This window comes from Pelodiscus sinensis, chromosome 17, assembly GCF_049634645.1.
Source record: "Pelodiscus sinensis isolate JC-2024 chromosome 17, ASM4963464v1, whole genome shotgun sequence".
In the NCBI taxonomy this organism is placed as follows: Eukaryota; Metazoa; Chordata; order Testudines; family Trionychidae; genus Pelodiscus; species Pelodiscus sinensis.
Window position 1 is genome coordinate 29,412,324 of NC_134727.1, and position 19,730 is coordinate 29,432,053.

The following is a 19,730-nucleotide window of genomic DNA, read 5'->3' on the forward strand; positions in this document are numbered from 1 at the left end:
GTGGTACCAGGAACAATGGTAATCTGGAGATCGGGATCTTGGTAGAGAGAGGTTTTGTACCCATAAGCAGTGGGGCTCCAGCTCTCATAAAACTGACAAGTCCCTGAAGTAATGGAATTCCTGTGGTATCGAGTGGGTCGGTATCAATGCTGCAGTTGAGGTGGACAGTACCATTGATGTGGAGCATGTAGGTGTCTGGTGCTTTGATTTTCCCAGTACAGACTGTACCAAGTGAGAAGACATTGGTGATAAATCTGATGTAGATTTTGCCAATCTACAGGAGTATTTCCTGGGCTTCCCTGTCCTTCACAGACATTATTGAGGGCCTGCTGGAGCTATGCCTCTTTCAAGTGCTCAGGGATCTCCCAGCCCCACCAGTACCAGAAGAAAAGTCCTTTGCCACCATGGTACCAGCTGAGAGGTCAACGTCTCTGACACCATAAGGATATCATGCCTTTTTGGCAGCTGGTTCCTTTTTGTGGAAGAAGGAGCTCCTCTTCTTTGGAGCGTTCCTTAAGTCCTCTGCAATCTTCCCGCTCTTAGGTTAAAGGGGTGCTGAATCTTTTCAGACACAGATGTATGGGAAGGAGGGAGTATTGCCTAATCTGACTCAGAAGCAGGTTCAAGGGAATACTCCATTGATCTATGGTCTTTCGATTCTTCCCTGCTCCTCCATTTGGTCTTCTAATTCTTCCATGCTACATTTGAGAGGTTGGTGGAAATTGCCCTTTTGGGCAACATGAGACTCTTCAAAGCAACATATATTTGAGTGACTATTGCTGACCAGGACAGCTTCCTGACAAGAGGCAGCATTTGAAACCTAGAGCGCTAGGCATGCCCAGCCAAGCCAAATAGGCTCCCTATTTGGGTACAATCCCCTAAAATCCTCAAACTAATTCTAACTAAAACAACTGTAGAACACGCTGAGGCTTATAAAAGGTAAACATGCTAGAGGTCTGTCACAGGATGAGGCAGCAGAGAAGGGACTGCAGGGTGGTTTGGCTGTCAACTCTACAACACACTCAGTGTGCAGTGGTGCAGAGTGCATACACAGGCCAAACAGACACTGCTAATGAAACTCCCAAATCAAGGGTTCGAAAGGTGTATGCACTTTTGAAGTAGAACACCTTAGATATATTAATCAAAGAAGAATTAAAATTATACTACCATACCAGCAAGAGCATATTTGTAAAACAGAGCTCAGGGATACAATGTATTAGTGCAGCTCACTACTGAGCACAAGTTTTTTTTTTGGGGGGGGGGGGGGGGGGGGGAAGGGGTCTTGACTCCCCAAACTGCTCTATAGTCTGGGACAACTGAATATGGAATGTCAGATTCTGCCTCATGATGTACCCACTAGGGGTACAGAAAGAGTGGGGTACAGAAAGAGTGTAGTGAAGACAGCCTAAGTAGATGTGATCAGCATGGTGCTATCCATGAACCTAAAGAGACTTTTTTTAGTCTGACACTGCAGTACAGAAGGCCACCCAAATATGTATTTGAGCTAATTCTAAATTTCAATCAAATATTTATAACAAAAACTAATACATTTTTCATTTCCTCATATAAGTCCAGTTTTAATGCCTCCTTAAGTAAATGGAAAGCTTCATTTTGAATTCAATGGGTTTTGGATTTGACCTATGAAGTACTGTGTAACATTTCAGTTTAATCAAGTATATTGAGACCCAGAGACTACATCCACCAATTGCTGAAAATGGTCTGTTGTATTTTAATCCATGTTACTTAATTTTATCTGCACATCTTTTTCCGGTGTGAGAGTTAATTTACTGAGACGGAATATAGATGTTCCAATATAGTGAATGACTGATTTTGTGTAATGTATGATGTAGATGTCAGTAAAGTCAACAGGTCATTCCTAGAGATGTGCAAAATGTATAATTTTTCTGTGGAGTTTTTAACAAGAGCTATTATCATTTCATGTGATTATGCATATAGACACAGAAATTTTGCTTTTAAAAAACTTGCAAATACATAACTGTTTGGATGAACTGTAAGCAATCTTCATTCAAAAATTAGCATGCTTGAACATTTGTGCAAATATGGGCCTGTTTTTTACTTTGTAATAAAATCTGGAAAAGTTTGACTTTCAAATCGAATTTGAACCCGATAATATTTCACGCATTTAGTTACTGATTATTCACATTATCTAGTTTGAGTCTTCAGTATAACTACAAGCAACTGCTGTTTTTTTCCTTTTTAAATCAAATCAAACCAACAATGAAATAACTTTGTGTACACGGAAATAAAAAGCTGACCATATAGGATTTAAATTGTAATACACACCTGAGAATATATCTGTTTCATTTTAAATGTAACTCTTTTTGTTCCCTAGTTCCCAGATTTCTTGTGGGTTTTCCCCTCTTATTAACTCCAGACCTTTTTGGTTTTGGCGGGCCCTTTTCTGTTCATGCATTGTGTTTGTTATTAATGAAAGTCCCAAAGGAACTATAAAAAAATCTGTATACAAAAGACCCATCATCCATAGTTTTTTGCTTTTTATTGTGCAGCAATTAAATTCTTTTTGCTGAATTAGGCTCTTACTGTGCAGTGTAAAATAGCTGTCATATTTACGAAAGATTTCGTTGAGAATTAAATCCTGAGGACTAATGGCTCAATTTTACCGTTCAATATGTGAGCATGCATCATATCCTACATACAAGTATGCATATCAAACAAGAGAACTGATCCCTAAAGGGCCACATTTTTAAAGAGAGACACAAAGTGCACTTGCATGTGCAACACTGAATAGGCCCCTAATTAGTTAAGATTTAATTAGATGGATTAGTTAAAGTCTTCTTAGAAAACGGCAAGTACCACTGAAATGCTAAGTATTATTATTTGGGCAACCACTGCAGTTCTTACTTCAGGCCTCTGCAGTTTTGTCTGAGAAAGGACTAAGTAATTATCTAGCAGTTTAACTCATACAAAACTGGGATGCTTGCTTCAGGCTACTTTGAAGGCTCTTTGAAAAGCCAGACCCAGATGCTTACCACTATGTTTTACAATCCAGCAACAAGTCAACAATTCCAGAAAACAAGTGTTAGCCCCTCTAGTTAATGTACAGAATATTTTAATAAAGCCTGGGTTGCCACAGAGGATTCATCTATGGAATGCCACAGTAATTTTAAAACCAACTAGATTATTATTTTAAGGCTTGCATAATATTAATAAATAGATTTCTATGTGTTTAGAAAATGGCAACACCTCAATTTTTGAAAGCCTCTGAGTTTAAATGAAGCTTAATACGTCTGCTTAAAGATTTTGTTCAAAATCAACAATATGTTTTAGAAATGGACTGTACCCAAGCCTACTCTCTGTGCTACAACATACTCAGTAATTAAATCTTCTGGGGATACTGCAGTGACACAGCCCAGTTCTCGTTAGTGAAACCTTTCCTTTCTCCAAACATGGAGCCGGGAAAAGGGATTTTTCCCATTAAGGCATCATGGATGTCATGGTAGTAAGTACAGGATTACTTCTTTGCTTCCCTTTATGTCTGTCATAGTGCAGATTTTCAGATCTAGTGAATGTGCTTATAGAGCCATTCAGGGAGGAGAAGGGTTATTTGAAGGTTGTTGATTATGGGTTTTAGAGAAGAAAAGTAATCTTTTGGGCCTGTTATTTATTTGTAGTACTGTAGCGCTTGTTCTTATTACCAGTGAATAAATTAAATTTCTAAAAGGCAGTAACAGTAATCTGTATGATGCTTCGAATGTTTATACGGCGTATTTTTGTAAGAGAACCCAGAGCAATGAAATTTGCTTGAAATAAACTAAAATCAATCAATATTTGAGGAAGAATAGTCTCCATCACAAAATGTAATAAATACTAATGTTTTAAGACTCCTCTCATCCCTGTGAGGAACATATATATGCATCTCCATTTTACAGATGGCAAAACATATAATGTAAATCATTTTTTCTTTCTGTATATCAATAGCACAGTCAGAATTAGAACCCAAAAATCTTATTACCAATCCCTGAATACACTGCTTCCTCTAAGTATGATGGTAAATGCATTTTTAGAGAGATGAATAATTTGCCTTTTGTACAAAATTCCCATGACTCCTCTTTTCAACTTTTTTTAGACACCTCCCTTTTCCTCCCCTCCCCCCCCCACTCTCTGAAAATACTGGGCAGGAAAATTTCTAAAAGTTACAGTGTTCATCACATTGTTGGGTTTCATTAGGGATTTAAAATAAATATCTGCTGTGCCAAGAAAATCTAGAAAATTTAATTAATTAGGCAGTATCAGACTATGTCTGAATGTCTTTAAGACAAATATTTTAAATCAAGATTGGCTTTTTAAACAGCAGCTGCATGTAGAAAAGACTTAGAAGCATTTAACTGATTCCAAGATAATGCGCTACCTACAATTAATTTGTAAAATTTTCAGATTAAAGGAATTATTTGAAATTTCAATTTGTCAAGACAAACATCTTTAACAATAACAATTAGCTCCCAGTCTGTTAACCTGCTTGCCCTCTTCAATAAGTAGCTTAGCAACAGACATACTGTAACACACAGGAGCCTTTCTTATTCAATGGAGCCCATGCAGAACAGACCTAAAACCTAGAAGACAACAACGGTTGTTAACTCCCACTAAATCAGTGAGTTTTGAGGGATCAGCACTTCATTCTAGGTGCTCAGCATTCATAGATCAGGCCCAATGTTCTTCCCTTGTTTGTTCTTAAGACAGCAACAAAAATTTGATACGTTGGATTATTAGGAAAACACACTGAGGCATGGTTGAGCTGCTGAAAAAAAATTCTGGTGAATGCTTCTGAAAATATTCCTAAACCATGAGCGGAGGAAAAACTATTTTATCCTGTTTTCTTATGAAATGCATACATTAAAGAAGTGATAGCTTTGAAACACTACCATGCACTGAGCTTTCCATGTTTTGAGGCTTAAAAGGAATCCATGAAAAATCAAAGTAGTCCCCAAAATGTGCTGTTTCTTTTAGGAAAAATATCATCAACATAATAGATTTATTATTTGTCACTTCACATAAGGTAAAAATGACCAACTTAAAGATGGAGAGGAGGATTTAAGGAATTCTTAGATTCACAAATAATATGGCATTTTATAACCTTGATTTTTGCACTGAGCACTCGTGCTTTTCAAAACAGTTCTCTAATATGGGGCAAAAGCAAAATATGGCCTTTAATGCTCGTATGTCAACATGCATCCTCTCTATGTCAGCAGAAATGCACATTTTACTTGGGTTTTTCTTCATAGGAGGTGTAATTTGCATCATGTTTGCATTTTTTTTTTTTTGCCTTATGTGTGCTGTTAAAAATATGAGACAAGCAAACTCCCATTAATGTTATTGTGACCACGACTTGCCCCATCAAATACCAGCCACTGGAAAACAGCTCCTTTATGGATTTTTTTTTTGTGCTCAACTTATATGGGCATTTTTAAAATGTAACTTCAATTTGAAAATAAAGGAACACGACTGCTCCCTTTCGCTTGCCTAGGCAGCAACACTAGGCAAGGGAATTTAAGAGTGAGAGCAGCGAGCTGTTCTGTCCAGGAGTTAAAGCTGCTCCGAGGGAGAAAGGAGCATGGCTGCACGGAGTCCGAATGGCAGTATGCTCCCCGGGGAGCCATGTTCCACATGAATAAGGAACCAGTTGTCTGGGTTCTATTGCGTTGCTAGGTTGCACACTTTCACCGGCATAAGATTAGAAATCCCTCACCATTAAGGGGACAAAGGAAGGTAAACTCTGCAAAGTAACCCATTATATTTGTGATTCAAATCAAAACAGTGTCGGGGTCCAGAGCTGCTTATTGTTAATTACTGTTATCACTTAAGCGACCCAGTCATGGATCCAGACCCCATTGTGATAGTTGCTGTATAAACAGCAAACTAAACGCCAAAGAGCTTTCTCTCATTGAAATGGATAGCAAAATCCTACTATCTTGACATCAGGGTCAGGTATGTGATAGGATGACATTAATTCCTACTACAATATCCCTATTTTGAACAACAAAGAATTCCATATCAATTCCAAAAGAATTAAGGTGGTTGCCCTGTAGAGAGAATATTTAGTATACAAACTTTGCATTTTAACTAATCAAAATGCTTTAAAATTTGAATATTTTCAAAAACATTCCAATGGAAGCAGCCAATGTCTCCCCTTCAAATGACAATCTGACTGCAAGTGTAAATTGCAGGTAAAATACAGAAACCATCTGCAGAAAATAAAATAAAGTTGCTTGCATGCATAATGAACTTAGCAGACAAGCTGTGCAATAATAAATGGAGTACAGTCTCAATATGAAATAAAAATGAGGAGTCAAAGGAGACATTCCACGATGGGACAAAAATGATTTGTCACTTACAATTTACAATACAATGATTTAGCCACTAAATGATAAAAGAAAGATGCAGTATTACTTCAAAATAGTGTATTGCATAAGTTAAAGACAGGTTTCAAGAAGAGAGACCAGGTTCCTGAATTAACAATGTCTCTTCAAAGCACTATTTTAGCTTAAAAGCCTACCACACCCAATTCCCAAAGTATACTCAAAGGGCAAATAAAATTGTTGATATATAGCTTTTTATAAAAGTGTCATTTCTTATTGAACAACATTAGTTTTTGTACAAAATTAAGTATTTTAAATCGGCTTTGATTAAGTATTTTAAATTGGCCTGTATATCATTTATATTGGCAAGAAAGTGGACTGCCCTTTTGTTCTTAGCAAAATGTCATAATTGAGAGCATAGCTATAATAATTGTGCTGACTAATAAAAAAAAGAAGTGGAACATTTCATAGGGAAGCAAAATTTCACTGCATCAGAAAGTTCGGTTAATTATGTATATGAAGTCCATTTACTAAAAAAAGTTTTCAAAAATTATTTCAGGGGATTTTTTTTAATTAAAAAATGCATATCCAAATCTGCTCTGTACTGCACATGCCAATGAACTAGATTAATGATAATCAAGCACAGGACTTTCTTGGGGTGTATCTCCTAAGCATAACCACAAGATAGGTATCGGTTTATAATTGCACAAACATACCTTCTGGCCAAGGAAAAGACTTTTGGTAGACAAGACTGTGAATCCATCTGCAGGAGTACCTTCTGTTGTACTGTCAGCACTTGCTGATTTGCTGACTTCTCCCTGCTTCTTCTTGCAAAAATATAGTTAATTAGTTAACCAGAGGCTGAGAAATATGGTTCAATAATGCTGATAAAGATGGCTATGCCATACACACACCCATATTTATTATTTTATAAACAACAAATACAAACAATGGTATTGGAATCTGTCCTTTAGTCACATATGTGATGGATTAGGATTAACGTTTACAAAGGCAGTGCATCCAGAGGAGAAACGACCTCAATGATTTTATGACCACCAAGGTTCCTTCTTGCCTATGAAACCACATACATTAGAAAACTCATTAGTCTTCTAAAATTTCCCAAAATATTTTTAACAATTTTCTAAAAATGCAACTGCAGAAGGGAAATGTACCCATTTGCATGTGCAAGTGGATATTCTTGGCATTTCTAAGTATCTTCTTCACAGACAAAACCCTGTATCTGTACAAGAAAGTGGTCATTTGTGAATTTCACAGCTGTGTTTTTAGGCACCCATTTGAAAATCTGGCTGTTACTGTAAATAACATCAATAATGTACTTCATGATACCACATGCCTGACGAGGGGTGTTACAGGCACTGGCTGAAAAAATCAGTTTTTCAAACTTGGCCCCACACATCTTCTGTAACCTGAAGTAAAATTACAGGATTTATTCTAGCCATTTAACTGGATTATTCATCTAGAACAACATGAGTCTGGACTGCACCAAACTGTTGAATATAAATTAGAACTGTATCATTTTGAGGAAATGTCAATGATGGCAGTGAAACATTTACTGTATCAACTAGCTTAACTGCTGCCAAACTAAGAGGTAAGAATATTTTAATGAATATAAATAAAATAATGATAATGAATAATAATGTAATTTATCTGAAATAGGTTCTGTTTCCACAACTACAACAATATGCCTGCAAATCAAGCCTTTATTTGGGACACTATATTAAAACTTCTGTTGTGTTATACTCCCCACAAAAGTATATCATAGCATGTGAGTAAACAAATAAGATTGCAAAGATACAGGAGTAGATTTTTGTTTCTCGGAAATATAACCATACTTTATACAAATGCTTTGAAAATTTGATTTTCGTGGGTCCTATTTCAATTCCCCTGGGAGTTTATTGCTAGCCAAGCATTAGTATAGTAATCAGACAATGATGTTTATTGTGTGGAAGAAAAACAGAACCCCACAACAGATTTCCTGTTTTTGTAATAAAGAAAGAAAAAAATCCAGAATTACGGAAATTATTAGTGCACAGTTATTAGACGTTCTGCCTTCCAAATGCCAACAACTAGGTGTTTTACAGAAGAGAGAAAATTCAGTCATTCAAAAAGTTACTTAAAAATTAGGAGATAATCTGAACCTACATAACAGAGCATACAAAACAAAGATACTGCCTTTGTTGAACTCAGAAGACAACATTTTCAAATGGAGCACACTAAACACCTGTGAACTTTTGTCCACCCAGAATTCTGCATGTGCAATTTTTATCCATTTTTTTCCTCATGCACTAAACCTTTCCTATATGCACATGAATTAAAAATAAATTTCTAATCTCTATAAATTGAAATTCTAGTAAAAAGAGTTAAAAAATGAATTTCCCTATTTTATTACAAGAAACGATCTGGATGCCAGCCTTCCTCCTCCCTTCCTCTCTGAGATTTCTTTTTTCCTTCCTCAATTTTTGAAAGTAGTATATATTTAGCCTTTAGGAACTAAAGAAGTCTCCAGCTCAAAATTCAGAAAAGTTTTATTATAGAAACTGAAAAAATGAAGAATTAAAAAAAAAGTCTCTGCTTTTGCTGAAGAATCTGTAGGTAGACAAGCTAAACATCACAATTCCTCCATGCAGAAAGAAATCTAATGATTTGCTATGGTAGAATCCTATCTCCATTTCAAAGACAAAACAAAACTTCTCTCTGGATTTAAACAAATTCATTACATGAAAGGAACCTTATTAAATCTTTTTTTCCTCTTTTTAATGCTTGACTTTCAATGTTATTGATAAGATATACTAAAACCCTAGGAAAAATCCATGTAAATTTAATTTGCCCCCTTAGCCCACAGCAGATCACATGCACCTGTGCAACCACGGCACATCTGCCATTAGAGCAGCTATGTGAGACATCTGGATCTGCTAGCCACAATCTAGTCATTCCACAGCCACAAGTTCCACCTTCTCAGGCCTACAGAAACTGCCTCCACACAGAGGTTGCAATAGTCACAGCTTGAACAACTCAGAAATGCCAATTTGACAGACTTCCATGCTTTGAGAAACCTTGGGCAGAGGGTTGTTATTTGACCTTTGGTAATTTAAGTTAAAATTTAAGCTGCCGACCCTGAACTGGAAAATATCCCTTAGCGTATTTACTATATAGGTCTATGCTGTATAGAGACACACATATCTAGGTCTCTCTGATTCTCCCATTTTTAGCAGCTCCTGCCCTGCATGATTCAGATTTAATATATACATATTACTCTACCTTGGATTTCCTTGATCCTTTCTTGCCTCCTGCTTTCTTTGATATAGTTTTCTTCTGTGATGGGGACTTTGCCTTTTTAGCTGGAGGTGGAGTGATGATAGCTTCCAGTTTTCCTTTAGACCCCCGTTTCTTGGCCAGCAGCTCTGGGTGAATATTTGGTAATACACCTCCACTGGCTATGGTGACACCTTTCAATAGCTAAATGCAAATAAAATAGAAGATCATGAAATTCAGCATTTACATACTGATAAAGTGCAAGAAACTTTTATTATTATACACTGTAATCTGTCTGGTTTAGTCTTAACTATATAGATAGATCAATAAATATCTCCGAAGAGGAGAAACCTTTTCCACACAACATGAAGTTAGTTATATACTGAATTTAAACTGGACAGAAAATGTATAGATTCTTGCATGTTGCTATGTGCTCACACACCATTAATTTTTCACCGCTGCTGTCAAATATGCATAATGAAGACTAAATTATTCAGTTACAGATTTAGAGGGAAAATAGGACAGTCATATCTGGGGACTCAGGAGTGTTGCAGGGCACTGTGTGTTCAAAAGGGTGCCCTTATTCCATGTTGCAGGGAGTTCTTGGGTCACATGGGGACCATGTGAAGTTCTTGAACTCTGCATTTCCTTTAATATTCATAAAGTAAAGAGATTAACAGACAAGAATATATCTAGAAATGTTACAGTTAAAAACAATCTAAACTTTTAAAAACATGGAAACAGAACAAGCAGGAAAAGGTAGATAAATATTCAAATATACTCAGAGTCCATTAACTGAAAATACAGGAAATACACCCAGCTGCATATTCTAAAGATAGCCTTAACTCCATCCTCCAAATTATGCCTGGACTAGAACATCAAGATTTCTCTTCGATTTCAGAGTTCCTTTTATATTCCCCCATTTGATTTGTGCCAATTTATCTTTGCCCTCCCCCCCCAGGATCTTGAAGACAAGACTCCGCCTCACAAAGGGGGTGATGAATAGGGCAGTATTATGGGATTTCTAAACATTAAAGGAAGATGGGTGGGGTTGATAACGTTTGCAGTTAGTGGAACAGTGGACTGCAGAAGGCATATTTTCTTATTATGTGTTTGTACTAGGGATGTTAGATATCGGTAATAGAATAGTCATGTAACCACATGAAATCTTACCAGTTACATGACTATTTCATAGTCCCTGGGGGCAGCAGCCAGTGTGCTCCTGGCCCCATTCCCACGGAGCCCCTACCATCCCACGCTGCTGCCTCCATATCAGGGATGGTAGGGGGAGCTGGTGTGTGAGGGGAGCCAGTTTTAAAATTAGCTCTATGTGCAGACTGGCTGCCTGATGCCCCACGCTGCTGCCTCTGATACAGAGGCAGCAATGCAGGATGGCAGCAGCCCCTGTGCATGGGGGAGTCCGCATGGAACTCAGATCACCACCACAGGATAGGAGCTGCTGCCACAAAGCTGCTGCCTGGGCCTGCTGCAGACATAAGCTGCTCCACACTCCCCTGCCCTCCCCCCGCTACTACTGCTTCTGATGTTGATAGAGGCAGCAGTGGGGAAGGCGGGGGCAGATAGCACTGCAGAGCTGGTGATGTGGGGAAACGGCTTTTAAGTCGGCTACCCCCAGCACTGGCTCCTGCTCCCCCTTTTGTATCAGCAAGAGGGGAGGGAGATGATAGAGGCAGCAAGGGGAGAGGAATATATGTAGTCGAGGCTTATCGGTAAATCATATAGTCGATTATACGTTGACATCCCTAATTTGTACAAGACTTAATACAGCTGACTGTGATCCTGCCTAGTACTGGTGGGTGATAAATTCTAGTGCAAACAAATGATAACCAATAAATACTAGTTATGTCTGGCCCCCAAAGAGTTAAGAAAGTTTTAGAACAAAAAAGAAAAATACATAACTAGGATATTAACTCAAAGGAACGGACTGACAACTTCATAGGAGGCTTTATCTTGGTGTTTCACGACACACGTAGGTTATATCTCACAGAAGGCAACTGTTGTGTTGTCTCTTCTATGCCCTACACATTTTATTCACTGTAACATGTAATGAAGCTGAGTACTTCAACTAGTTACACCGTGAATGAATAAAAGAGCAGCTTCCCAGCGGCCGGCTCCAAAAGCAGAAGTCTTGAATTACAATTGGAAGGACAATGTAAGAAATCCTAAAGGTAATCCTAGAACTCATATAATGGAGATTTTTCTTACCTGATTTAATTCTTCATCATTTGCTACAGCCAACAGGATGTGTCTAGGAGTGACTCGACCCTTTTTGTTGTCCCTCGCTGCATTTCCAGCCAATTCAAGAATTTCCGCTAAGGGGAAAATAAACCCTTCTTAATTAAAATATGATACTTAAAACTCTATGGATGCTTGATGAACAGGGCTATAAGATGTCAATTCTCTAGCAGTTAAACATATATATTGGTCCAATAAAAAGATATTACCTGACCCATCTTATCTCTCTGGCACCAACATTGCTACAAGAACACTGCATATAAACAAACATTAAAGTACGAGAAGATTTACACAGCATTGCTCGGGTCCTTAATTCATTTTTTAAATAAAATGAAAATGTACGTGCTTCATATAAATTGCTTCTCTGGGGTGGGGCTGGTGATGAGAGGTTCAGTATGGTGGCTGCTTCAGGGTGAGAAGAACACCCCAGCCCTGTCTCACTATAGCAGTTTGGGGCCAGGTGAGAAACGCCTCTTCTTGGATGCTGCAGCTCTAGCAGGCAAAGCTGGAAGAGGGCTGCTTGCCTCCTTGGCTGGGGCAGTTCCATGTTTGTCTGTTCCCTGCGCTCTCCAGTCAGAGCGAGGTATAAAGCAAACTGCACTTACTCCTCTCTCCCTGATGAAGAGAAACAGTCAGCAATGACCCCATATGAATCAGGGGAGGTAGGAGCTTCAGACCCCTCCCACCTTCCCTAAAGGGTGCCATGGGGGTGGGAGGCTCAGAGTTTGGGGCAGTACCAGAGAGTGGTGGAGTGTGCCCCAAGCCATCTCCTTTCACTTTCTTGGTGATTGTCTCTTTTCTGTATGGGTTTCTGAGAAACAATACCATTCCAGGTACATCCTGTTTTTCTGGCATAACCAAACCCTTACCTTCCTTTAAGATATGGTAAGAGGAAGCTATTTACCAAATTTGGTGGTCCTAGCTCTCACCATTTAGGAAGAGTTCTGGAACAAACTGAAAGACACACTCACTCTCAAATATACAGTAGATTATATAACAACTTTTAAGAACTCTTTGCAACAATTGGTTAGGGAATGCAATATAAATCAGAAGTCGGCAATAAGCGGCCTGTGGGCCAGGAACAGTTTGCCGGGCCACCTGACATTTTATTTACCTGAATGTCTGCAGGTACAACCACTTGCAGTTCCCGCTGGCTGGGAACAGCAATCTGCTGCCAATAGGCACTGTGAGTGGGAGTACCTGCGGACGTGGAAATAATGAGTCTGGCGGTTTGACAGGGGCTGACCCTGGTAAACCAAGTCTGGCCTGTAAGCCGTTTATTGCCCACCTCTGATATAAATGTTAGAGAATGGACTCAAAGCTTGGAGGCATAGCACTGAAAGTTTCACAAAGTCAATTACTGCACTTACAGTGACTATTTCGCAATACATGCCACATATTTGAGATGAGTGTAACTCAAAGGGCTGGATTCAGATCTTTTCTTAATTTTACCCTAATGTAGCTCCTTTGAATCCAATGGAGCTCCTCCTAATTTGCACCAATGCAAGTGAGAGTAAGCCCAACATATTTTAAAGCGGTACTAAAAAGCGGTCTCATGAGAGACCGAACTCAAAAGTTCTTACTTGCTCTTTTTATATCAACACCAGTGAAGATTAAATGTCTGTGTGTAGTCCTATTATCTAAACTATATTTGTAGATCATGGCTGCCTAAATCAGAAACCCTGATTCCTGATTGTTGTGCTCCCAGAAATAATTTTTTGTACATTTTCTAGGATTTTTCTATTTCCAGCCTTCAAAGTACCATGTGTACATAAAACTGGAACTTTTTGCTGCCCTTCTGGGTGATGGCTTTTATTCCTTCTACATTTTTTTCATACTAGAATGAAATGTTCATTCAGTGTTTCTCATTTGTAGCGCCATTAGGTAGACATATAGATATTTAAATTAGGTTATAGGTAGGCAGGCAAAAACCTCTTTGCTGCAGCAGTGACAAGGATTTCTCTCCTCAAGGACAGGCTTCCCTCCAAGAGGAGAGATAACTGACACATCACATTTGTTCACTTCTAGAAGATTATCTCCTTAGAAGAGATTACCAATCATGTCAAATTGAATTTAGCTACACGATATATAATGGTTTCTTGATTGGAATTAGGGGGGATTAACTTGTTTCCGGGTAGCTGTCAACAACATGAAAGGCCAGCACTTTATCCACTAATTTATCTACCTTCAGCTTAAAAAGCTTCAGGCAAAAAAATGCAAGGGAATCAGGTGTAAACAAATAGACTGTGGGACACAAATACAGAAATTAGAGCAACCTGCTCATGCTTATCTGGTTCCACAAATACCATTGCTATCTCCCACATTTAGATTGTCAGTACTAAGAGAGATGAAAGACTCTGCTTCTCGAACACTGGTTTTGCAACCCTGTGAGTGGTAATCTTTGAAAAGGAGAAATTAAATGAAAACTTCTTTTTTTCAGTCTCACACACACAATTATATTAAAGAATATCAAGCAGTAGAGCTACTGTACTTGACTCTTTCCCTTAACATGTGACAATCAAAATGGATAAAAAACACAAATAAAAGTTTTAAAATGTAAGTCAAATAGTTTAAGACTAAATCTGTTTTAAATTAAATTTGAAATTATGATGACCTATATTAAGGTCTAAATTCAGCATCATCTATTAAAATAATTTAAATTAAAACATGGAAAATAATATTAAGCAGTACATATTCGGTTTTAAGTATTAAAGAAAGTAAAATCACTGAACCTGTGGGAAGACAATGACTAAGCACCTAGAACCAGTGTAAGTTAAGAAATCAACTCAGAGCTGTAAAAAAAAAAAAAAAAAAAAAAAAAAAAAAAAGCAGGAAATCTTGACCCTTCCAATGTAAGATAAAAAGTAGTCATACGAGACACCCACTAACTCTAAAAGCTTGAAGGACAGTTACCAAAAATAATTAGTGCAATTCGTTAACTGTAGATAATCTTTTTTTAAATAAATCAGTTAATTTAAAAACACAAAACATTATTTTTATAAACTTGGATAATTTTTTCTAATGTATTCTAAATTATAAAGCAGATGTATTTAATAATAAAATTTAAATGATATTTTAGTGTATTTTAACTGAATTTGAATTTCCATAGTGCTAGACATGAATCACAATTAAAAAAATTAAACATCAAGGAAATTAAAAAAAATGCACGATTCACCATTTTCTCACTTAATAAATGTAAAAATTAAGACTCCAAATAAAGGTAAATTAAGCTATACCTTTGCTTAAACAAATGTATATAACTATAGTATATTCTACTGGTTAGTAAAAAGCACCAAAACTAGTATAAAGGCTGTATTTAGTTGCAAACAAGTTTTTATGGTCACCTACTAATGAGAATCAACCTTTCTTTAGGAAAGTTACTAAAACATACAATTGCAAAACAAAATTAAAATAGGTGATTGAAATCAGTCCATGCTGCTAACAAATGAACTGAAGAGACAATGAGGCCGTTATATAAACATGCTTTAATGGGCACGTGAAAGCGAATAAAGACAGTATCCTGGAAATGAAAAAAAAAAATGTTAAAAAAAATTAAAGCTCTCATTATCTGATCCCTTTCCTCTAATACTGTATAAATCTTGAGAAATCAATACTAGATATCCACAGTCCATGGTTGTACAGTCTACCGATTTTAAATAAGACTCCACCAGCTACTTTTAATCACAACTTCCATGATAAGCCAGTTATGACACCTACTAGAAAACTTGTAACAGCTTTTGGCCTAATTATGATTCAGTTTCATCAATGATTTCAACAAATTTTCCAATATCCTCATGTTCTTAAGGAGTAGATTATTTGAGTGGTACAGACTAAGAATATACATGTCTTTGGACTTAGGTTTGGTGTTTCAGTATGAATTAATATATTTCATACAAACAATAACCAGTTAAAGAAATCAGAACTAGTAGAATAAAGCACCTCCCACAACTGGATGCACCGCCCAGATCTCCATAGAGCAGACTAAAGGCTGCATAATCCTCTTGTTATCCACCCACCATGAGCCAAAGTTCAGACATACAACACTTAAGTGCATCATTAGAGAATTCAAACATATATTGTGATATTAGAAAGCTGTTAAATTCCAAGGGATTCTGGTCTACGTGACACTCAGTGCATCCCACTGGATGCCTGCATCACTGTAGTAAAGAATAGAAACACCTCGATCCAGGCATAGTGATCCTTATTTGTGAGGGCATAGTGTTCACTGAAAAGCAAGGAAGAAATTCGCTGTAACATAGCATGCCACTTTTTGTTTGCTCCTTCCAACACCCTGACCTTCATCTCTTTACAACATCAGCCATGGCTAACACTTGTGTCATGTTATTTTCTGCATCAGATCAGCATAAGTATATAGACATGTCATTTTGTAACGAAAGAGCTCAGAAAGTGTTAGGCCTGTACACCATAGAGGAATATTTTATTTGGTCCTCATAAAACTAAAATGTCTGCCTCTCACAGTGGAGAACTGTTCTTGTAAGTGCTAAGCTCTCTTCCTTGGACAGGAAACTCATTTTGAAATTGCAGTTTTATAATGGTCCTTTAGGGAAGTTAAAGACGGTACCCCACTTCCTTTTCAGGCACAGAAGGCAAGGAGAAAGCTTTGCATTGGAGCAGAGGACCACAAAATGGGGGAGAGGAAATCTTTTCTGTTTGCTTCCATCTACTCCTCTCCCATCAATCCAGCAAGAAACTAGTGCTGCCAGTGTACTAAAATGGCCCATAGCACAGCAAAAGTAAGCTGCAAACAGAAGTTTCTTCTCAAGCACTGATGCCCACACCTCCCAGACCCTCATTTAATCTGAGAATTATCAATATTAAATGTAACCACCACAGGCAACAGCATAGGTGCCGGAACTAGAGGTACTGGGGGTGCTGCAGCACTCCCTTGCTTGTAGTGCTTCCCATTATATACAGGGTTGCAAGCTGGGTTCAGCAGCCCTCAGCACCCTACTATAAAAATTGTTCCAGCACCTCTGGGCAACAGAACATATCCAGTAAATACAATTCCTGAAGCCAGAGCCAAATTAAACCTCCAGATTACACCACCTCCAAACTTGAGGGGTCAAGAAAGTGCAAAACCTTTCTTGGATCCAATTATTTGGCTCGAGTCATTCTCTAACTTCCATTTCATGACAACTGTAAGTTGCTGGATTTCAATGTTTTACACAATTCTAAGTGATATGAAAACCTGGTCTTCTCTCCATAGGAAAATTAACCACATTTCTGAACTCTGGGGTTTCCATCTGAACTTCTATGTCAGGTCCATCTCCAATAGTAACCTACAGACAGATTTGAACCTGGGACCACTGTAGCTTAGTGAAGGAGCCTCTACCAACTGAGCAAAAAGCCAGCTGGCTCTCAGCAAGGATGTAGAGCTCTGTTGCTCTTATCTCTCGCTGCAAGTGGTGTAAGTGCCATTACATGGGACAGTGAACCGCACTGTGTGTGTGTGTGTGTGTGTGTGTGTGTGTGTGTGTGTGTGTTACACTAGGGATGTAAAATCCCATTTAATTAGTTAACCACTTACATGTTAAGATGGAACAGTTGTGCAATTTGGCCCAGGAATCCTGGTGGGCTAGGGGGGAGGGAGCTGTCCATTCCCATTCCCCAAGCTCTGCCCCTTCCTCCTACTACTGCACCCCCTTCTTCCCCGGCACTCTGTCGCCAGAGGATGTGGCTTCAGGGATTACTGGGGGATCCTGGTGCGGGGCGGTAGCAGCAGTCACCCTCCCTCCCAAATTCCCTGCAGAGAACATAGAGATTCATTCAGCTAGAAAAACAACAGAATTAGAGCAGCTTTCAAAAGGGAGGGTCAACAAACAGGACTGAGGCTTTAGCTAGATAATAACAAGAATAGCTGTGTTGCATAACTCAAGCATTTTGTTTCCAGATGGATAGTTACTATAGTAACATTATGTAAAGGGCCACAGGATGCTGTAAATCTGAGATATATCTTCTAACAGAAGCACACATCAAAATATTTATGGGGGGGTGGGGTTGTAGTAAGGTGGTGTTTAACACTTAAGAGACTAATTCCCTTACACATGCTAAGTGCAGTTAAAAAAAAAAAAGGTCCTGAGACATAAGACCCTGTATCAGAGGCCTGGGAGCTAAGGTAGTGGTCAAAGCTCTGCTGGCATAAAGCAATGTCAAGTTGTGAGCAAGAGGCAGGCCCTGCTCATAGCACCTGGCAAGAACAGGGATGATATTCCAAAAATGTATATATCAAAGTAGTGGTAGGCACAAGAATACACATGCAAACATTTCAGAACACCTCGATAACAACACATTCCCGCAAGATAACAGGAACACACTGACCCATCCTAAAGGTTGGATGATAGCATGATGGATCAAACCATTGTTGGATCAAACCAATAGGTACAAGACAATGGGTGGCACCCCAATAAGTCAGAGGTGAAAAATATAATTTGATTGCATCAGTGTATTGTTAGGCAAGGAAAGTACAATGGAAGTAAGACATCAGTTTGGATGTCATGTGGCTCTGGTTTTTAATGGTTGGTTATAAAGCAAAAGTGTGGAGTACCTTCAGTGGCAAGTTATAAAAATATGTTCATTTATCTGAAGTATACTTAGATTTTGTCCATTAAGATTTTTAAACAAAATGGGAGAAAATGGAGTCTTGCAAGTTGGAGAGTTTCTCTGAAATAAAACCCACCTACTGTATCAACTGAAAAAAAAATCCCTTGCAAAATTTAGAAATGGGTAAACGGAAAACTGGTCTGAACCTGTTCCTAAAACTGAACTAATTTTGGGGGCTATTAAGGTTTGCAAAGGTTCCGTTAAAAACAAGTTTATGAGAAAACAAAAAGGGTTGTTCACCTCTGCACTTCAGTCAAAGATAAGACCACAGGAAAAGCTGCTCTCTCGGCATTTCCTACTGAACCACAACCAAAGTATATTAGAAATCTTCATAGAAAATATGTTCTAGGATGATTTTCAGAATGATTTCTCATTCTATAAGGTACAGTTGAAACTCTGAACACCTGAAGACTCATCTAAACTCAACATTAGTAACCTCTTGAACACTTCACAAAATACTCACTTGAATTACAGGTTGAAACTCTGGAATCTGGACTTGCTTAGCCCGGCAACACCACTGGTCTGGCACAATCAAGATGACTCCATGGGTCCAGGAACACTGCCAGACTAGGGAGTTAAGAGAGCAGAGCCTGGGTGGCATCAAGCTGCTGGGCAGAGTGTGGCACTCCAGATGGCAGTGGGGCTGCTGGGGAGAACCCCTAGAAGAGCAAAGCTGCCAGGCGGAGCCTGGAGCCCCGGGCAGAGGCAAGGCCCCCCGTCCGTGGCAGCAAAGCCACAAGGCAAAAGCAGATCCCTGGGTGGCAGCAGAGCGGCGGGGGCGGGGAGGCAGAGAATGGAGGCTCACGCTCCCCCATCCCCCCCATGGAGAGAGCAGAACCCAGGGTGGCCAAGGCGAAAAGTGGAGCCCCTAGTGCATTGACCTCCCCTGGTTCAGCAAATACCCTGGTCCTGGACCAGTCAGGTCCCAAGAGTTCCAGACCTGGGAGGTTCAACCTGTAAATTCATTTATGTGTTCCACAAACGTAGTGTGTGCTTAATATGCTTTTCTTCACTGTAGTGTTTCACTGTTCTACCCTGGTCTAAAAAATTTAGGAACAAGCACTGAACTTTCTGAAATTCAAACAAAACAAATCACTGCAGTACTAAATGAAGTATGCACAGTAACATTTGACCTGCATGAAACACATGATTCCATTCCCCTCTGTCTGATAGACAGCGGGTGGTTTCTATATTTTCATCTTCCACAAAATATTACTGCTCCTTATTGAATGTGATTCTTCTGAA

General features: G+C 38.6%; 1 protein-coding gene across 6 annotated transcripts in view; it reads right to left on the reverse strand.

The window, feature by feature from the left end:
• The window catches only part of MACROH2A1 (macroH2A.1 histone), a 72,575-nt gene that overhangs the window by 24,702 nt on the left and 28,143 nt on the right, over nucleotides 1–19,730 (reverse strand). For 3 of the 6 annotated variants that reach the window (XM_075900416.1, XM_075900418.1, XM_075900420.1), the window contains exons 3-5: nucleotides 11,835–11,941; nucleotides 9,615–9,812; nucleotides 7,052–7,159 (exon numbers count right to left, since the gene is read on the reverse strand). In XM_075900416.1, the coding sequence (XP_075756531.1) occupies nucleotides 7,052–7,159; nucleotides 9,615–9,812; nucleotides 11,835–11,941 (413 nt within the window). Of the gene's footprint in view, nucleotides 1–7,051; nucleotides 7,163–9,614; nucleotides 9,813–11,834; nucleotides 11,942–19,730 lie in introns of all 6 variants that reach the window. The other 3 variants (XM_075900415.1, XM_075900417.1, XM_075900419.1) reach the window with 1 other exon arrangement.